The 15,708-nt window shown below is 34.4% G+C and overlaps 1 protein-coding gene and 1 long non-coding RNA gene across 2 annotated transcripts; one reads left to right on the forward strand and one right to left on the reverse strand.

Annotated features, from left to right (window-relative positions):
• Nucleotides 1-348: 348 nt before the first annotated feature.
• LOC112501314 lies at nucleotides 349-4,601 on the forward strand. Its single transcript, XR_003067452.1, has 4 exons — nucleotides 349-453; nucleotides 677-850; nucleotides 2,144-2,230; nucleotides 4,495-4,601. It is a non-coding gene; the product is annotated as an uncharacterized LOC112501314 (long non-coding RNA).
• A 4,461-nt stretch (nucleotides 4,602-9,062) lies between these two features.
• On the reverse strand, nucleotides 9,063-14,788 carry LOC112517793 (7-deoxyloganetin glucosyltransferase-like). Its single transcript, XM_025125169.1, has 2 exons — nucleotides 14,276-14,788; nucleotides 9,063-10,220 (listed from the first exon to the last, which is right to left on the reverse strand). The coding sequence occupies exons 1-2, from the start codon at nucleotides 14,775-14,777 to the stop codon at nucleotides 9,283-9,285; spliced, it is 1,440 nt and encodes a 479-aa protein (XP_024980937.1). The 5' UTR covers nucleotides 14,778-14,788; the 3' UTR covers nucleotides 9,063-9,282.
• Nucleotides 14,789-15,708: the final 920 nt, after the last annotated feature.

The following is a 15,708-nucleotide window of genomic DNA, read 5'->3' on the forward strand; positions in this document are numbered from 1 at the left end:
AACTTAACACTTGTATCTCTGASTATGGGAACTTGGTGCATGTTGATGGTAACGATTTTGATGAAACTCTAGGTTATGATGTAAAGGTCCCTGCAAATACATACGTGTATGAAGAAAAAACAGATGAGAAAGATTCAAACCTGAGGCGTCTAGGAAGTAGAACATCAGAAAGACGTGAACTGTATAACAGAGCTGTGATCTCTACACAATGCAGTGGGACAAGGGGTATGGCTTCTATCTCGTTAATTCTTCAACGACGTGGTATATTTACTTCTGTGATTTTACACACAAAAACTAATTATGTCATTTCTTCTTGTAAATCTTGGAGAACAGAATCCCCATGGTGGATGTAGCTAACGAAATGATCAGCTTCCTCTATAGCAAGCCTACATTCGTGTACCTCGCTTGATCATTCTTTCATGAAGAGGATTTAATTGCTAATATGTGGATCAGGTATTACAATTTTGTATATAAGGACTCATCTTCTAATCTTTAACATAATATATATCTATACTACCTTATCAATGAGATTTAACACAAGTCTTAAAAACATCTAATGTATTTAGTACTACCTTCTAATGCATAGAGTTTAAAGTCTTAAAAACATCTTTTGCATTTCGTACTACTCTGTCAAGCACACATTGATAACAACGCTCTTTCTCTCTCTCTGTCCAAGGAGCGGCGCTCCACCCTCATCCAATTTCCGATGCTTCTCTGGCTCTCCTCCTACAGAGATGACGATTCAGTCCCCTAAACCAATGATTCAGGTTTATAAACGATCGCTCCTCTCCTTCTACCGCTCCTCTTCCACTTGATCCAGCCGATACATATGATTGTTCCACACTCAAAGGTGTTTCCCCTGTTCTTCTGATCAGCAAGATTTGATAAGTAATAGTCAACAAATTAGGATTCATTTATCAACAGATTTTTTTCGAAGTCGTAAGACCATGTATGGGGGCTGACGCCTGCCTAGTGCAATAATAGACGCATGTTGGCATTCCAGCCTTCCTTCGCCCTTCATGGCCACTTATCTTTCCGGGATTTCCATTTCCAGGTAATTGTATTGCTTTTTCCTTTTTTTTTTTTCTAATTGTATTGGATTTTCTTTTAGATTTCATGTTTTCCCATGTTACCGCAAGGTGCTTGAGAAAATGCTTCAAAGGTGTTTCCCCTGTTCCCACCTGTGTTTGAGTTTTGAGTTTTTTGATTTTTGAGTTCTAAGTTTTTGTTTCGTTATTGAGTTCATTTCTGAGTTCCAAATCAAATCTTCCCACTCACTATAATGCCATCGGCTTTTTGTAACAGACCACAATACCCGATACAGCAGTGTTTGTATCAAAACAGTCCCAAAATAGTAACCAAGGAACCAACAGTAGTGTTTGTATCCAGTAGAAGGTTAACAAATAAAAGTGACACTAGATACAAACACTACTAGGTTTGCTTATTGCATAGTTTTTGAGTTCTAAATTTTTGCTCTCTACTAAATTTTCTGGAAGTCAAAAGGCACCGCTTGTTAAAGAATTGTAAATAAGCAGAGTCCCATAAAGCATGTGTTTGAGAAAGTTGACATAAGCATCAATAAGGTTAGGCAGCTCACCCTCCTACTCTCACAAGTTTAGTTACTTGGCTTCTAGCCCATACCATGGATTTGTGAAGAGTAGACTTGTTGCAATAGATTGCCAATCTCCCTCTTTTGTTTACTAAGAATCAATTTTAATGGTTCTTCAAACTAAACTATAAACATCTGCTCATTAAGTGACATATTAATCAACTTATATGGACCCTAGGTTCCAACTACAATGTTACTGTTGGTAAAAATTGTGAACTTACTACACAGTGGATAGTACAGTAGAATCAAATAAATGAAGTAATTTTCTCAAGACGGATGTTTTATGTGAGGCAARTGACAAGGTTTTTGGCTTGCATTGGTTGCTATATCTATCTCTGTTATTTGGCTTGCATTGGTTGCTATATCTATCTCAATCGCATTCTTTATAATCTAATCTTTATAATGTGGACAACGAGTGCAGTTTGTGCAGTTCATAATTGTATGGATTATAGTTCATAGATATGTTTCCTCTTTGTTGTTTGTTTTATCTAAACCAATGACACTTATTAACCTTTTGTCTGTTTACTGTTTTAGCTTGGCCCAACTCATTACTGTGTACCCCATCCGAGTTCATTACTATGTACCAATTCAACATCGATTCCTCAATCCATCACTTTCCAGGTAACATTGTTTCCTCTCTTCTTGCATCATTGATCAATTGGGTTTCAATTCTTGCCAACTGTTCACAGTTTAAGACCCGATAAGCCCCATCTTATATCACCAATTTTAGTCCGAAATTGAATTAGATTTGATATTGAAAAATCCATTGTGGCAGCATAGGAATAGATGGTTGGCTGCCAGAATGTTGATTCACAGTAGAACCAGTCCAAATTGAGTGTATCAAGTCCCCTCCTAATAATACAAATTGTATTCCATAGGGGATTATGCAAGAAATTTGAAGAATCCACTTTGGCAACATAGGAATAGATGGTTGGCTGCCATAGTGATGGTTCATTATATGACTAGACCAGTATCCAGTATCCAATATCCAATATCCAACAGGTTTCCATATGACACCAACAGGTTTTTGAATCATATTAGGGAACTGGTTAACAGTTTCATTACTGTCTAAACCAGTTATGCCACTCCAAACTTTCCACAGGCTTTGAGTAATAAAGAGGTTAAATAAATCGGATGTGTTACTTTTGCTCCTATTTCATTTTTGAGTTCTAAGTATTTGTTTCGTGTTTGAGTTCATTTTTGAGTTCCAAATCCGATCTTCCCAATCACTATAAAGCCAACGCCTTTTTGTAATATAGCACTGTTTAAGACCCGATAAGCCCCGTCTTATGTCACCAATTTTTGTCTGAAATTGAATTAGATTTAATATTGAAAATCCATTGTGGCATCATAGGGATAGGGTCATTACTGTCTAAACCAGTTATGCCACTTCAAACAAACGCACCCAAATAAATTCAAGAAGTATATCGACATAAGTTTAGGAGTTCCAATAGGACTCAATAATGTGGTAGTGTAGCAACAGAAGTTAAAAGACCCTTCGCTTTGTTTTGAGCTAGTTATGCAAATTTTACCTCCAGATTATTATTCTTTCCTTCTTAAGGCTGCAGAAAGATGCCAATATCTAATACCAGATTCTATGTACTGTATTGGACATAAGATTCTGAAATAAACTTAAAATTCCACCACATTCTTTGAAAGCACGTCGGCACTATATTATAAATTAAAAAAATAAATATTGCAAGCGCAGGATTTTCATTAAATGAATAGATGTTATTAGCTTATTATTCAATAGATAATAGTTGCAATATCCTACACAGGTTTGATGGACTAACATAAACATAGAGATCTTCATGAGCTAAAATGTAATATTACCCGTTTCCAGTTGGTAATGAAATAGGAATCAAAAAGATCCTCAGTCATGTTTTTTGTTCCAATCAAACCCAACTTTAGAATCATCCCAATATCATCGGCCATAAGACACAAAAGCCAAGCCAGACACCAAACAATGGTCTTATAGGATCCAAAAGGAACATATTTCATCCAACAGTTCCATACCATCCCAACATTATACCATTCTTTAGAAACCAAAGAACCAACAACAGTGTTTGTATCAAAACAATCCCAAAATAACCAACAATAGTGTTTGTATCCGGTAGAAGGTTAAGAAAGAAAACTGACACCGGATACAAACACTACTAGGTTTGCTTATTGCATATCCAGTGTCTAAGTTTTTGATCTCTACAAGATATGTAGACGCCTATTGATCTTCTCAACGTGGCTATTGATGTACTCCGGTTTCTTATTGTTCCCAATGTGGCTATTGATCTTCTCAATATGGTAGTTCCTTTAACCATATCCGGTGATTCCCATTCCTAAAGCTCATCATTCTTCACTCCCGTATACACACATCTTCTTCGCTCATCCTAGGGTTTTCTAGGTGTGTCTTGTCATTCATTGTAATCAGGTTCGATAATTTCAACTTTCAATGTGTTCGATAGTGTTTTTTTTGTGCTTCTTATCATTAACCATCAAAAGTCTCTGCATTTCGATATAAAAACGTTCCAATTTTGATTGGAAGTCGTAATCTTTCATGAAGTTTAACTTTGACAATTTTTTTATACCGAAGAGGGATTACATGTCCAGGCTTGTTTAGCACTTTAACATTCTTGTTTGCTTGGTCTAGCTTTTGGCCTTTACGCCAAACTTCTTCCGGCCTCGAAATTGAAGCTGTAAATTGAGTCCAAACCCTAAGAAGAGATAGTGTGGTTGTGAAAGAACATAACTTTCTGTATAGTTGAGAGACTATTGATGCAATAATTTTGAATTCGTTGAATAGAAACTACTAATATCTTCATCTATCGATTCTTCATATGAGAATGGGAGTTTAGGACAAAAGTAATTGATCTTTGATTGTGTTTTCTCAGGGGAAAAGATGCAAAAATATTTACGTATTCTTGTGAGGTAGCCGAAGAATGCTTCGAGATGTGTCGTAGACTCAAAATTTCCATTTCTTGTGAGAAAGAGGAATAATCATACAGAATGATGTACGATTAGGAGGTTGTAGTGCGAGGTTTGAAGTTCCACAGGTTTGTCCTTTCTCTTTTATCTAATTTTATAAAAATTTGTTTGAACCTTAGTAACTGTCTATTTCTTGCTAAAAAGAGGACTTACTGATTAAAATATATTTATATTTCTAATTCTATTTCAAACAAAAGTATATTTATGTTTCTTTTTAAAACAGACTTAGGGGTCGTTTACCAAACGCTTACCCGGGTAAGGGCTTATCAAATCACATTACATTATCGGATGAATATGGTACTTACCCCGTAAGAGCAAGACAAGGACCAAGAATCTTACCCGGTAAGTGAGGGCAACGACTTTTACCACGGTAAATGCTGACACTACAACAAAATTGGGTTTATAGAACACTCTCAATCTCTAAGCGTCCCAATAAACCGTTTTATAAGACTTAATTTATAGGACCAAAATATAAAGCGTCCTATCTAAAGGTGTTGTAATAAGTTTATATGACGCTTTTAGACGTTTTAACAAGTTTTTTAGGACATTTTTAATACATAGTATCACATTAGCAACTTTATAGGACACTTTTGAGAAAGTGTCCTATAAACTCAATTTTTTATAGGACAGTTTTTCAAATAGTGTCCTATAAAGTTGATAATGGGACGTTTTATATTAAAAGTGTCTTAAAAAACTTATTACGACGTCAAAAAACGTCATATAAACTTATTATAACACCTTTAGATAGGACACTTTATTTTTTTGGTCTTATAAACTAAGTCCTATAAAGAGGTCTATTAGGACACTTAGAATTTGGGAGTGTCCTATAAACCCGATTTTGTTGTAGTGTTACCGGTAAATTGTCGCATACGTTGCCGTTTTGATGGACTAAAATCTTACCCGGTAAGTAAATGATAGTGTTAATTTTTGCCCGTAAGCACCTACCGGGTAAGTTTTTGGTAAACGGCCCCTTAATTATTGTCTGTGTTGAGTGTTCACTGGTGTTATGGATTGTGATAAGATCAAAAGCAACAGGTTATAACTAAAACCAATGGGATCTTGCCAAAAGAAAGAAAGAAAAGATAAGGTTATGATGTATCAACTTCATTTACTTGTGGTGCTGTATGAGCCATCTATCTCACCTTCATTCACTTGTGATGCTGCATGAGCCATCTCAAAACATCAAGCATGATATTATGCATTTGATTAGAACTTCAGACTATTCTCATTGTTAATTTTGCATCTACTTAATTATGCATTTGATTTCAGCTTGTATGCAACTTATATTGCCTTGTTGACACAGATATGAACATAAACTTTGATGGGTTTGATGCTATTGTTGCATTTTCTCTTTTCCTTGATGGTAATTGTAATATACTACTTTGGATCATTTAGGCGCTTGATGTTATTGTTGCCTTTTTCATGATCCAACTCTATCAAGTCAAGAACTCAAACTAAATAAAACACCTATCTCAATATTATGGGCTTTGGTAGCGCCTGGGTTTGATTCAAACCCGGGAAGACGAGATATAAAAAATCCTAGCAACAATCATTTGTAAGCAAATCGTTGAACCATTTGATTCGTTTCTTATAATTATTAGTTTGTTCTTGGTGAGGTGATCATATTGTGGATTTTTAAAATGGGATGAAGGATATATGTGAATTAGCTTTATTGGTTTTGTTTGGTTTTTTATTAATCTCTATAGAATTTTGGCTTTTTGTTATTGCAGATATGTCAATTGGCAGCGAATGATATGGGACAAGACAATGACAGTGGACCTACGAAACATGTCGGACTGTTGGCGCATGAGGGACTAATTGTAGGTTTGGTATATTTAACGGTTACAGGTTTGGTTGCATCGGCTAGCAATGATAAGATAATGGCATTTGGTTTGATGTAGTTTGTGTTATTGGTTGTTTTGTGTATGTTGTTCAACTTTTATCTATTCTAGATAACTCTTGTGGATGTTGTTTTTTGCCTTTAATGGAAGTTGGTAGGTTTGGCCAAAGTCCATTGGTGATATCTTTTGGTAACTAGAAACCCACAATATTCCATTTATTTCAATTTGGAATTGAGGTTTGGTTTAATCGAGTTTTATGTTATTCATTTACATCCCTATTCTGAGCTTTTAAAATCATATCATTCTCTTTCCGGTAGTTAGCTTAATTTTATAATAATTTTACTTCCTGTAACATTATGCGGGTAACATTTTAGCTACTTGTGAAATTATTGTCGGGATCTAATGATTTGCCAATTGAGTTTTGTTCGTGGTAGTGCAGGTTGTTGCAAATATCCGTTTGCCACAAGGCGAACTTGGTATCGCTCTATAAATCCATCCGGTTTGCGCTTTATTCAGAAAATCCATTTGCAACCAATCGGAACATGATTTGTCTTGGGCATTAGCTCCCAAGTGCCATTTTGCAGTAAGGCATTAAATTCAGAATCCATTGCCTTTCTCCATTGGGAATCTTTTTGAGCCTGGGTAACAGTTGAAGGTACAAGTGTAGTAGGCATCGGGTGGTTTGTGGTGAGGTCAAGAAATTTGAGGCTGTAAAGGTTTTCTGGAACGGGTCGGATGGTTTGGGGTTGGTTGTTGGGAAGAGGGTAAGGGCCGTTTACTAAATGCTTATCCGGTAAGTACTTATCGGGTAATTTTCCTCACCGGATGAACATGGTAAGGGCCAATAATCTTACCCGGTAAGAGCGATGATAAGGATGGAGAGTCTTACCCGGTAAGTGAGGGTTACGACTCTTATCCGGGTAGCGCTTACCAGGTAAATTGTTGCATATGATACGTTTTGATGTACTACAATCTTACCTAATAAAATAAATTATAGTGTAAGACTTCTAACTTTAATCACTTACCAATAGTTGTGTTGGTTCACAAATCATTATGTTGGTCAAAATTCTGTCGCTTCGTATGTATATATATGTGTGTTTGTTGAATATGAAAAGGTGCTGCAGTAATAATAAAATATTCTTTGCATATCTCACAGCAAACTATCTATACATACATACATATATATATATATATGATTTGGGATCATGTGAGACCAGTCTGTTTTCGTGAGACCCATGAGACCATCTTTTTACACTTGAAACTTCACAGCAAAATGCTGTGAAGGTGACTTTTTTAACCTTCCAGTGTTTTTGCTGTGAAGTTTACGTGTAAAAATGTGGTTTCACGGGTCTCACGAAAACAGGTTGGTCTCACGTGAACCCAACCCATATACATATAATATATACATAAAATATATATATATATATATATATATATATATATATATATATATATATATATATATATATATAACTGCTGTAATTTAATCCTTTGATCTGCAGTCTTGTTCTTCTTGTTTATTCCAACATAGTAGTATTTTTTGTGTTGTTTCTTGTTTTGATCCAACAAAGTGGTATCAGAGCTTGTGTTCAAAATCACAAAAAAAGGGGAAAAAAAGCAGGAAAGATTAAAACTCTAATGACTTCAAACAACAATGTTTTTCTAGCGCAACTTCCGAAGTTAAACGGTAGAAACTGTCACCAATGGAGTATTCGAATGAAGGTGTTCTTTGAATCTCAAGATCTATGGAATTTGGTTGAGGATGGGTTACAAGAATTCTACGGCTTTAACGTCCCAACAAAACACAAAATTAAAAGAAGATCGGAAAGCGTTATTTTTCATTTATCAAGTAGTAGATAAGCCATTTTCGAGAGGATCTCAACGTCTCTTACATCAGAGGATGCGTGGGATATGTTGTACAAGACTTAACGTGGAGAAGACAAAGTTAAAATGGTACGTTTGCAAACCTTACGTTATGAATTCGATGGACTTGGAATGAGGGAATCCGAGTCCGTTGAAGATTTCTAGAACCATGTAAATTTGTAGAGACGTTAAATTTACATGTATTATAATGAACCTCTCCATTTATCAAGTAGTAGATAAGCCATTTATCAAGTAGTAGACGTTAAATGTGAGATTTGGAACAGATCCCCCGAAATTTTGGGGCCCAAATTTACATGTTGGGTCTTTTTATCAACATGTGTAAAACTATAGCCGAAATTATTTAGGTTCAAGCCATTAATTATTTGGTTTTAGGTTCAAATCATTAATGGTTTAGGTTTAGTTTCAGATTGTTAATTGTTTTAGGCTTAGCCCATTTTTATTTTTAACATCTATTCTCTGTCATCTCATTTATGCAATGTAATATAAAGTTTTGGATATAACAGGGCCTCCAAAAAGATTGGAACGTCCCGGATGAAATACTGCAAGAAACGAAAAGAGATTGCAAGTGAAGATGCAAATTTCATCTATGAAACTGAAGAAGGGGATACAATGTTTATGGTACTTGAGGAACTTGAAACTCTAGTGGATGATGCATGTTACAAGGATGATATGATGCATTGATTGTATTTATGAATATTGTATTTATGAACTATTGTCACCGAACAATCGTTAATTTTGTTGAACAATTTGTTTTATATAGTATTTTGTCTGGATAATACAAATCCGTCAGAAAATACAAATCCGTTGGAAATTGCATTTAGCATGGGGTTTTTCGGCCACCCAATCCGTCGGAAACTTGGTTTCCGACGGATTTGGCCGTCGGAAGACCCCATTTTTAGTATTTTTGAGTGAAAGAACTTGATTAAGTAGAAAAACAAACAGACAAGCATCTCAAACAGACATTGTGTATCATGGTAAAGACGTTTGCAGTAGCTGAATGATCTTCTCCAAGTTCACCATTGATGAACCAGAAGGGAAGGCACATGCTTCCTCCGACTTGTTCTTCCAGTCAACGGCATTCGTCCTAATCGTATTCCCCCTTTTGCCGTTCATCAACTCGATTACTAGCTTTCTAATTTCATCGCTCTTTACATCGCTGTCGATCTCCATCGCAACCCCCCACTTGCTGCAACTCAACCAACTGTTCGGTTGTTGGTCCGCGAAAAACGGCCAACAAAGCATCGGGACTCCATTAGAAATGCTTTCTATCGCCGAATTCCATCCACTATGCGTTAAAAACCCTCCTATCGACGGGTGTTTTAGAACTTGTTCTTGGGGGCACCAATTGGCTAAGAACCCTCTATCTTTTGTGTCGACCAAAAAATCGGGTGGAAGTACAGCTTTGTCGCCGATCACGAGGTCTGGTCGTATTATCCACAAAAACGGATAGTTGCTCTTTGCGAGTCCCCAACAAAACTCGACCATTTGTTGAGGTGTTATCACGGTAATGCTGCCAAAGTTCACGTAAATAACTGACGATGGTGATTTTGAGTCTAGCCATTTTACGCATTCGAGCTCTTCTTTCCAAAGGTTTGATTTGATGGACGCTAGAGATTCGTTTGGGAATTTTTTTTCGAGTAAATTCAAAGGGCCGATTCCGTAGCAAGGAGGGAATTTCGAAGTGAGTGTGCCTAAGATATCGTGTTCGAGTTCATGGAAAGTGTTGAAAACGATTGCGGCTGCTGATTTTGCTCGCTTTGTTACGGAACACAAAAATTGTACCAAGTACTCGTCGCCAGGATAGAGAATTCGAATGAAAGGGGGAATGTCTTTTAGACGCATTCCGGACATCGAAGGGATACAGTCGATGATCGTATCCAAATAACCGTTCGTTAAAAAACTCGAATCTGTAGATCGAAGAACAAATGATTAAGTATCATATAGAACTTGAATGTCTTGTTTGTCCATGTTTCTATCAAATACTTTTACGTTTAAAGAGCCGTTTACCAAACACTTACCCGGTAAGCATCTGGCGGTAAAATTCAACACCATCATTTACTTACCGGGTAAGATTTTAGTCAACAAAAAAGGGCTTTCTATGCAACGAATTACCTGGTTAGAGCTAACCGTGGTAAGAGTCATTGCCCTCACTTACCGGGTAAGAGTCATTGTCCTCACTTACCGGGTAAGACTTTAGGTTCTTGCCTCGCTCTTACCGGGTAAGATTCATGGTCATTTCCATGTTCATCCGATAAAATAATGTAAATTGGTAAGCACTTACTCAAATAAGCATTTCAAGCCTAAATTTTAAAACTTGCATAAGTCAAATAAAAAACAGTGGTTGCACAACCATTTAATTTTTAGAAAACCAAATTGAAACTATAAAGAGAAGGTAATTAAGGGTGCGTTTGGTATGCAGACTGTATGAGATGGGACGGGACGGGACAAAATAAAATAGTCTCATGTTTGACATGTCATGGACAAAAAATACATAAGACAAGATGAGACTATTTTTAAATTTCATGGGACAAAACTAAAAATGGTGTAACAACATGGGACCTAGTTCTACCAAACATAGGACGGACAATTAGTCATGTTTCGTCCCGTCCAGTCTGCGTACCAAACGCTACCTAAGAGAACAAGTTTGCCAAATGAAATGCAATATATATATATATATATATAGAGAGAGAGAGAGAGAGAGAGAGAGAGGGGTTGGTTCAAAAACGCGATGGTGACCAATCAAAAAAACACGAAAACAACCGAATCACATGTGATTTTATATTGAACTCGCATGTAAAACCAATTGTGATTATACACGATCTTGATCTCGGGCCAAGTTGCCTGGGGCACCCATGTGTATGGGTGTAAATTAATGATGTGAATCCAGCTCGAGTATCGATATATTCGATTCGAACTCGATAGTCATTTCTAAATTTCGAACTCGACTTGAAAACTCGCGAGTAGTAAACCAAAGTCAGCTGGAGCTAGATTGCAATTCTGTAAATTCAAACTCGAGCTAGAACTCATATTATCACATGTGACGATATTTGCATCACGATAAAATCTATTAAATTATTATGGATATTAAATTATGAAGAAAAAATCATATCAAATTTCTCAACCGGATTGCAATAAATTATTTTTGGAATCATTGTCGAAGGTCACGTTGGCAAAGCCTCAACCACCATCCAAATTAATTAATTTAAAAATCTTGAATTTTGTCATGTTTTTACCGACGATTTATTGAAAATAACTATTCATATTCATTATGAATATTATTATTATAATATTATGAGTATTATAATGTATTTTTGTTGTTTTTTGGGTGTTATCTTGGGCCACATATTCTAGGGTATCATATTGTGTATTTTATATATATTTTATGAATACCTTCTTTTAATGCTGTACATTTTAGGATATCACAGTGTACATCTTGTATGTATATTGAGGTATCACAGTGTGTATAGTTTGAATGTTTCTTTTTTAAATGATACTTTTTAGATATCACAGTGTGTATCTTCTTGATGTTCGCTGGAGTAAGGAGAGCGAAGAGATTTACAAAAAGACTACCTCTAAATATTATCTATAAACTTAATTCTTTTGAAAATTAATGGATAATTAGCAAAATTAACATTATTAATATGACCATTGATTACTAATTATAATGACAGGTTGAGAATGTTAGATGTCACAGTTTTCACAAATTACTGAATCTCCGGTCCTTCTATATATATATATATACATATATATATATATATATATATATATACATATATATATATATATATATATAGAGAGAGAGAGAGAGAGGATATTTACTTTACAAACCACGTTATTTATACAAACCGTACAAATCTCATTCAACCAATCATAATTTTTCATTTTGTTCATTTTTTTGTAATTATGAGAGGTTAATTAATCATTTTTATTGTAGAGGGTGTTAATCATTGATATTATCATCTTCATTATTTTAATTTTAGATAAATACATGAAACAGTTTCATTAAAATTTCATTAAGTATTATATGAACAATTTCATAACCATATATGAAACAACTTAATCAAAAAAAAATATTATATGAAACAATTTCATGAAATTTTTTCATAATATTAAACAATGAAATCGACGGATGAGGGTGGTTTGCACGGTTTGTACAAAATAAATGGTTTGCATTTGATCGCTCCTATATATATATATATATATATATATAGGTGGGGGGGGAGGTTCAAACAAGAACTCCTCCATTTTACGAGAATCAAGAACACCCTTTATCACATGTAATAATATACGTGAGGAACCTGATAATGTGCAGACGACGTAATCAGGTCAACCACATTATTTTTCATCTAAATTAACTACCATAAATGATCAATTAGGAGCATAACTATAAGAAATTTGTGAACACGATATACATAAGGATCTAACAATATTTTTAATCTAACTACATAGTTGTTAAATAAATCTTCTTATAATACGTAAGGATTTAACAATATTATTATTATATTGAATTTAGTATGTAGTTTTGTAATATAAAAAAAATATTTTTTATAAATAACTATTAAAAAATTATGTTTTTAAGTATCGTTATTAGAAAAAGAAAAATATTTTTTTTCTTAAAAAATAATTATTAAAAAAAAGTAATATTTTTTAAGAAAAAATATTAAAAGGAAAAAGTCATATAATATTTTTTTATAGAAATTATGATAAAAAAAAATAATGTTTTTTAGTATTAGGTCTTTTACATAATAATAAAATAATATTTATGATAGTAATGTATTTATAATTAAATAATATAACAAAAAGAATTAGTATTAAAAAATAACAAAAATATAAAAAAAAACAAAAATAATAATAATTACATCAGATATAAGGACACAATTAATAAAAGATAGGAGTGTCGTTAACCTTCCCCCAGATTGCGAATAATATCAGTTCCATGGCCCATCAATTATTTTTGGAATCATGTCGAAGGTCGCGTTGGCAAACCCTCGATCACTATTCATAATATTATTGAAAATAACTAGATATCACATTCTGTATTTTGTATGTATTTTATGAATATTTTTTTTAATACTGTACATCTTAAGGTATCACAGTGTACATCTTGTATGTATATTGAGGTATCATAGTCTGTATAGTTTGTATGTATCCTTTTTAAATAATATTTTTTAGGTATCACAGTGTGTATCTTCATAGTGTTCGCCGAAGTAAGAAGAGCAAAGAGATTTACAAAAAAAAAATATTATCCATAAACTTAATTCTTTTGAAAATTAATGGATAATTAGCAAAATTAACGTTATTAATATAACCATTGATTACTAATTATAATGAAAGGTTGAGAATGTTATCAGTGGCGGATGCACACTAAAGGGGTAGGGGCACAGGCCCCCGACAAGCTAACTTCAAATCCCCAATAAACATTTCTTTAATTTGTTATTTAATTTGGGTTTGTTATTTTGATTTAAGGTTTGCTATTAGTTTGTCATTTATTTTCGATTTCTTGGTCTTTTGCTATCTGATTTCTTTTTAACTGAATCTAAGTTATCGACCTCTTGCCCTCTAATTTCTTGCTACTAACTATTAATGTGTAGTGTGTTCATTTGCTTTAGTTTAACAGAAAAGTAAAATATGTACATGGCAATATGATGTCTCGGTTTATCCAAAATAGTCAAAAATTAATTGAAAACCAAACCGAATAAGTTATATTTATTCGATAACTGAACCGTTTAATCCGGAAACCAAATAACCCAAAATCGTATTGGTTCGAATGAGTTATTTAGTTTCAGATTTTTTTTTACACTCTTAAATGGACCCCAATAATAGAAGTTTTTGGATTCGCCACTGGTTAGATATCACAGTTATCACAAATTACTGAATTCTCCGGTCCTTCTATATCTATGAAAACGATATACAAAGGTTGATGATATGATATGTGAAAGAAGAATGAGAGTATATTAATTACCTTTGAGAGGCATCAAACCCGTCTCCAAAAGATTCGGGTACTCATCGTAACATACTAGAGAACCCGCTCCGCTTGTCCAAAACAGTATCGCCGGGATGTTCAATTCCCTTGCGGCATCGAGGGTGAATACCATAACCAGGTCGGCCACTATGCAAGTCACGGGCGAACAAGACTTATTCAGTTTGTTGATCAGACTCTTAAACGGACCCAAACAGGTTTCATCGATAGATTTGGTTAGAGACGAAACCTCTTGGGTGGCATCAAGGTTTTGTGGCAACGAAAGGCCATCGGGAATGGTCTCAAAACGGAAGGACGGGAGGCCACAGAGGGCGTCAGGGCCTCGGGATCGGAGGAGTCGTTGGTGGTTGAACTCGGTGTTGACGAAGGTGATCATGAAACCTTTGGAATGGAGGATTTTGGCAAGTTTAAGCATTGGGTTGATATGGCCTTGGGCTGGGGCTGGTATGCACAGTGCATGTGGCTGCTCTGGCTGAGAACCCATGGAGCCTTGATCTTGATCTTTGATATGTCCAAATGCAAACATGAAGCAATGCTTTTATAAGCAACGGTTTACACCAGACATGAAATGTTGATACCAGATGAATATTAGGAACTGTTTGGCAGTTGCTGAATGGTTTGGTGCAGAATAATTAAGTTGTTTGAATGATTAAGAGGCTTTCACGATATAGTGCAAAATGAAATATAATTGTATGGTAATTGTTTACAATGAAATTAAGACGCTTAATGGTTAAGGGAAGCACATGATATAAAATCATTCATAGAGTTTTAGAACCATTAAGAGACAGACTTTTTTTTACCAAACAAGATTCATTACTTAACGGTTCAAATGCTGTCTTTTAATAGAATTATTAAAAGGTAAACAAACAAATCTTTAAAGCGATGACAATTAGGACCGAGAGTACCATAAGGGTTAATAAAGGTAACGACTTTTACTCAATTAATATTTATCAGATAAATTGTTGCATACTATATATTTTAATAGATTAGAATTTTACCTTTAAATATGCCAAACCAAAAAGGTGTTAGTTGCGAGGGAAGAGAAGAGGCCCCACTTATGTTCATTCGGCGCTGTCAATCCCTTAGGAATGATTGAAAAACTTATAATTTAGAGAATCAAGAGATAAGATCTTAACATTAAAATATGGGGGAGTGCTAATGGCATCCCACCCCATTGCTAACGGCACCCCTTAATTAGGTTTCCAATTATTATTTGGGGGGTGCTAATGACACCCCTTTAGAGGGGGTGTTGATTGTTTTAAATTTTGTGCCAATCATTTTTTTGTCATAAACATCAACTCAATTAATTATATATTTATATTTTATTAATTTTGTTTTATTTTATATATTTATATTAAAAATATATATTATTTTATTATTTCATGTTATATTACTATTTTATATTTTTGATTTTA

The sequence above is a fragment of the Cynara cardunculus genome, assembly GCF_001531365.2.
Source record: "Cynara cardunculus var. scolymus isolate 2C chromosome LG 1, CcrdV1, whole genome shotgun sequence".
Classification (NCBI taxonomy): Eukaryota; Viridiplantae; Streptophyta; class Magnoliopsida; order Asterales; family Asteraceae; genus Cynara; species Cynara cardunculus.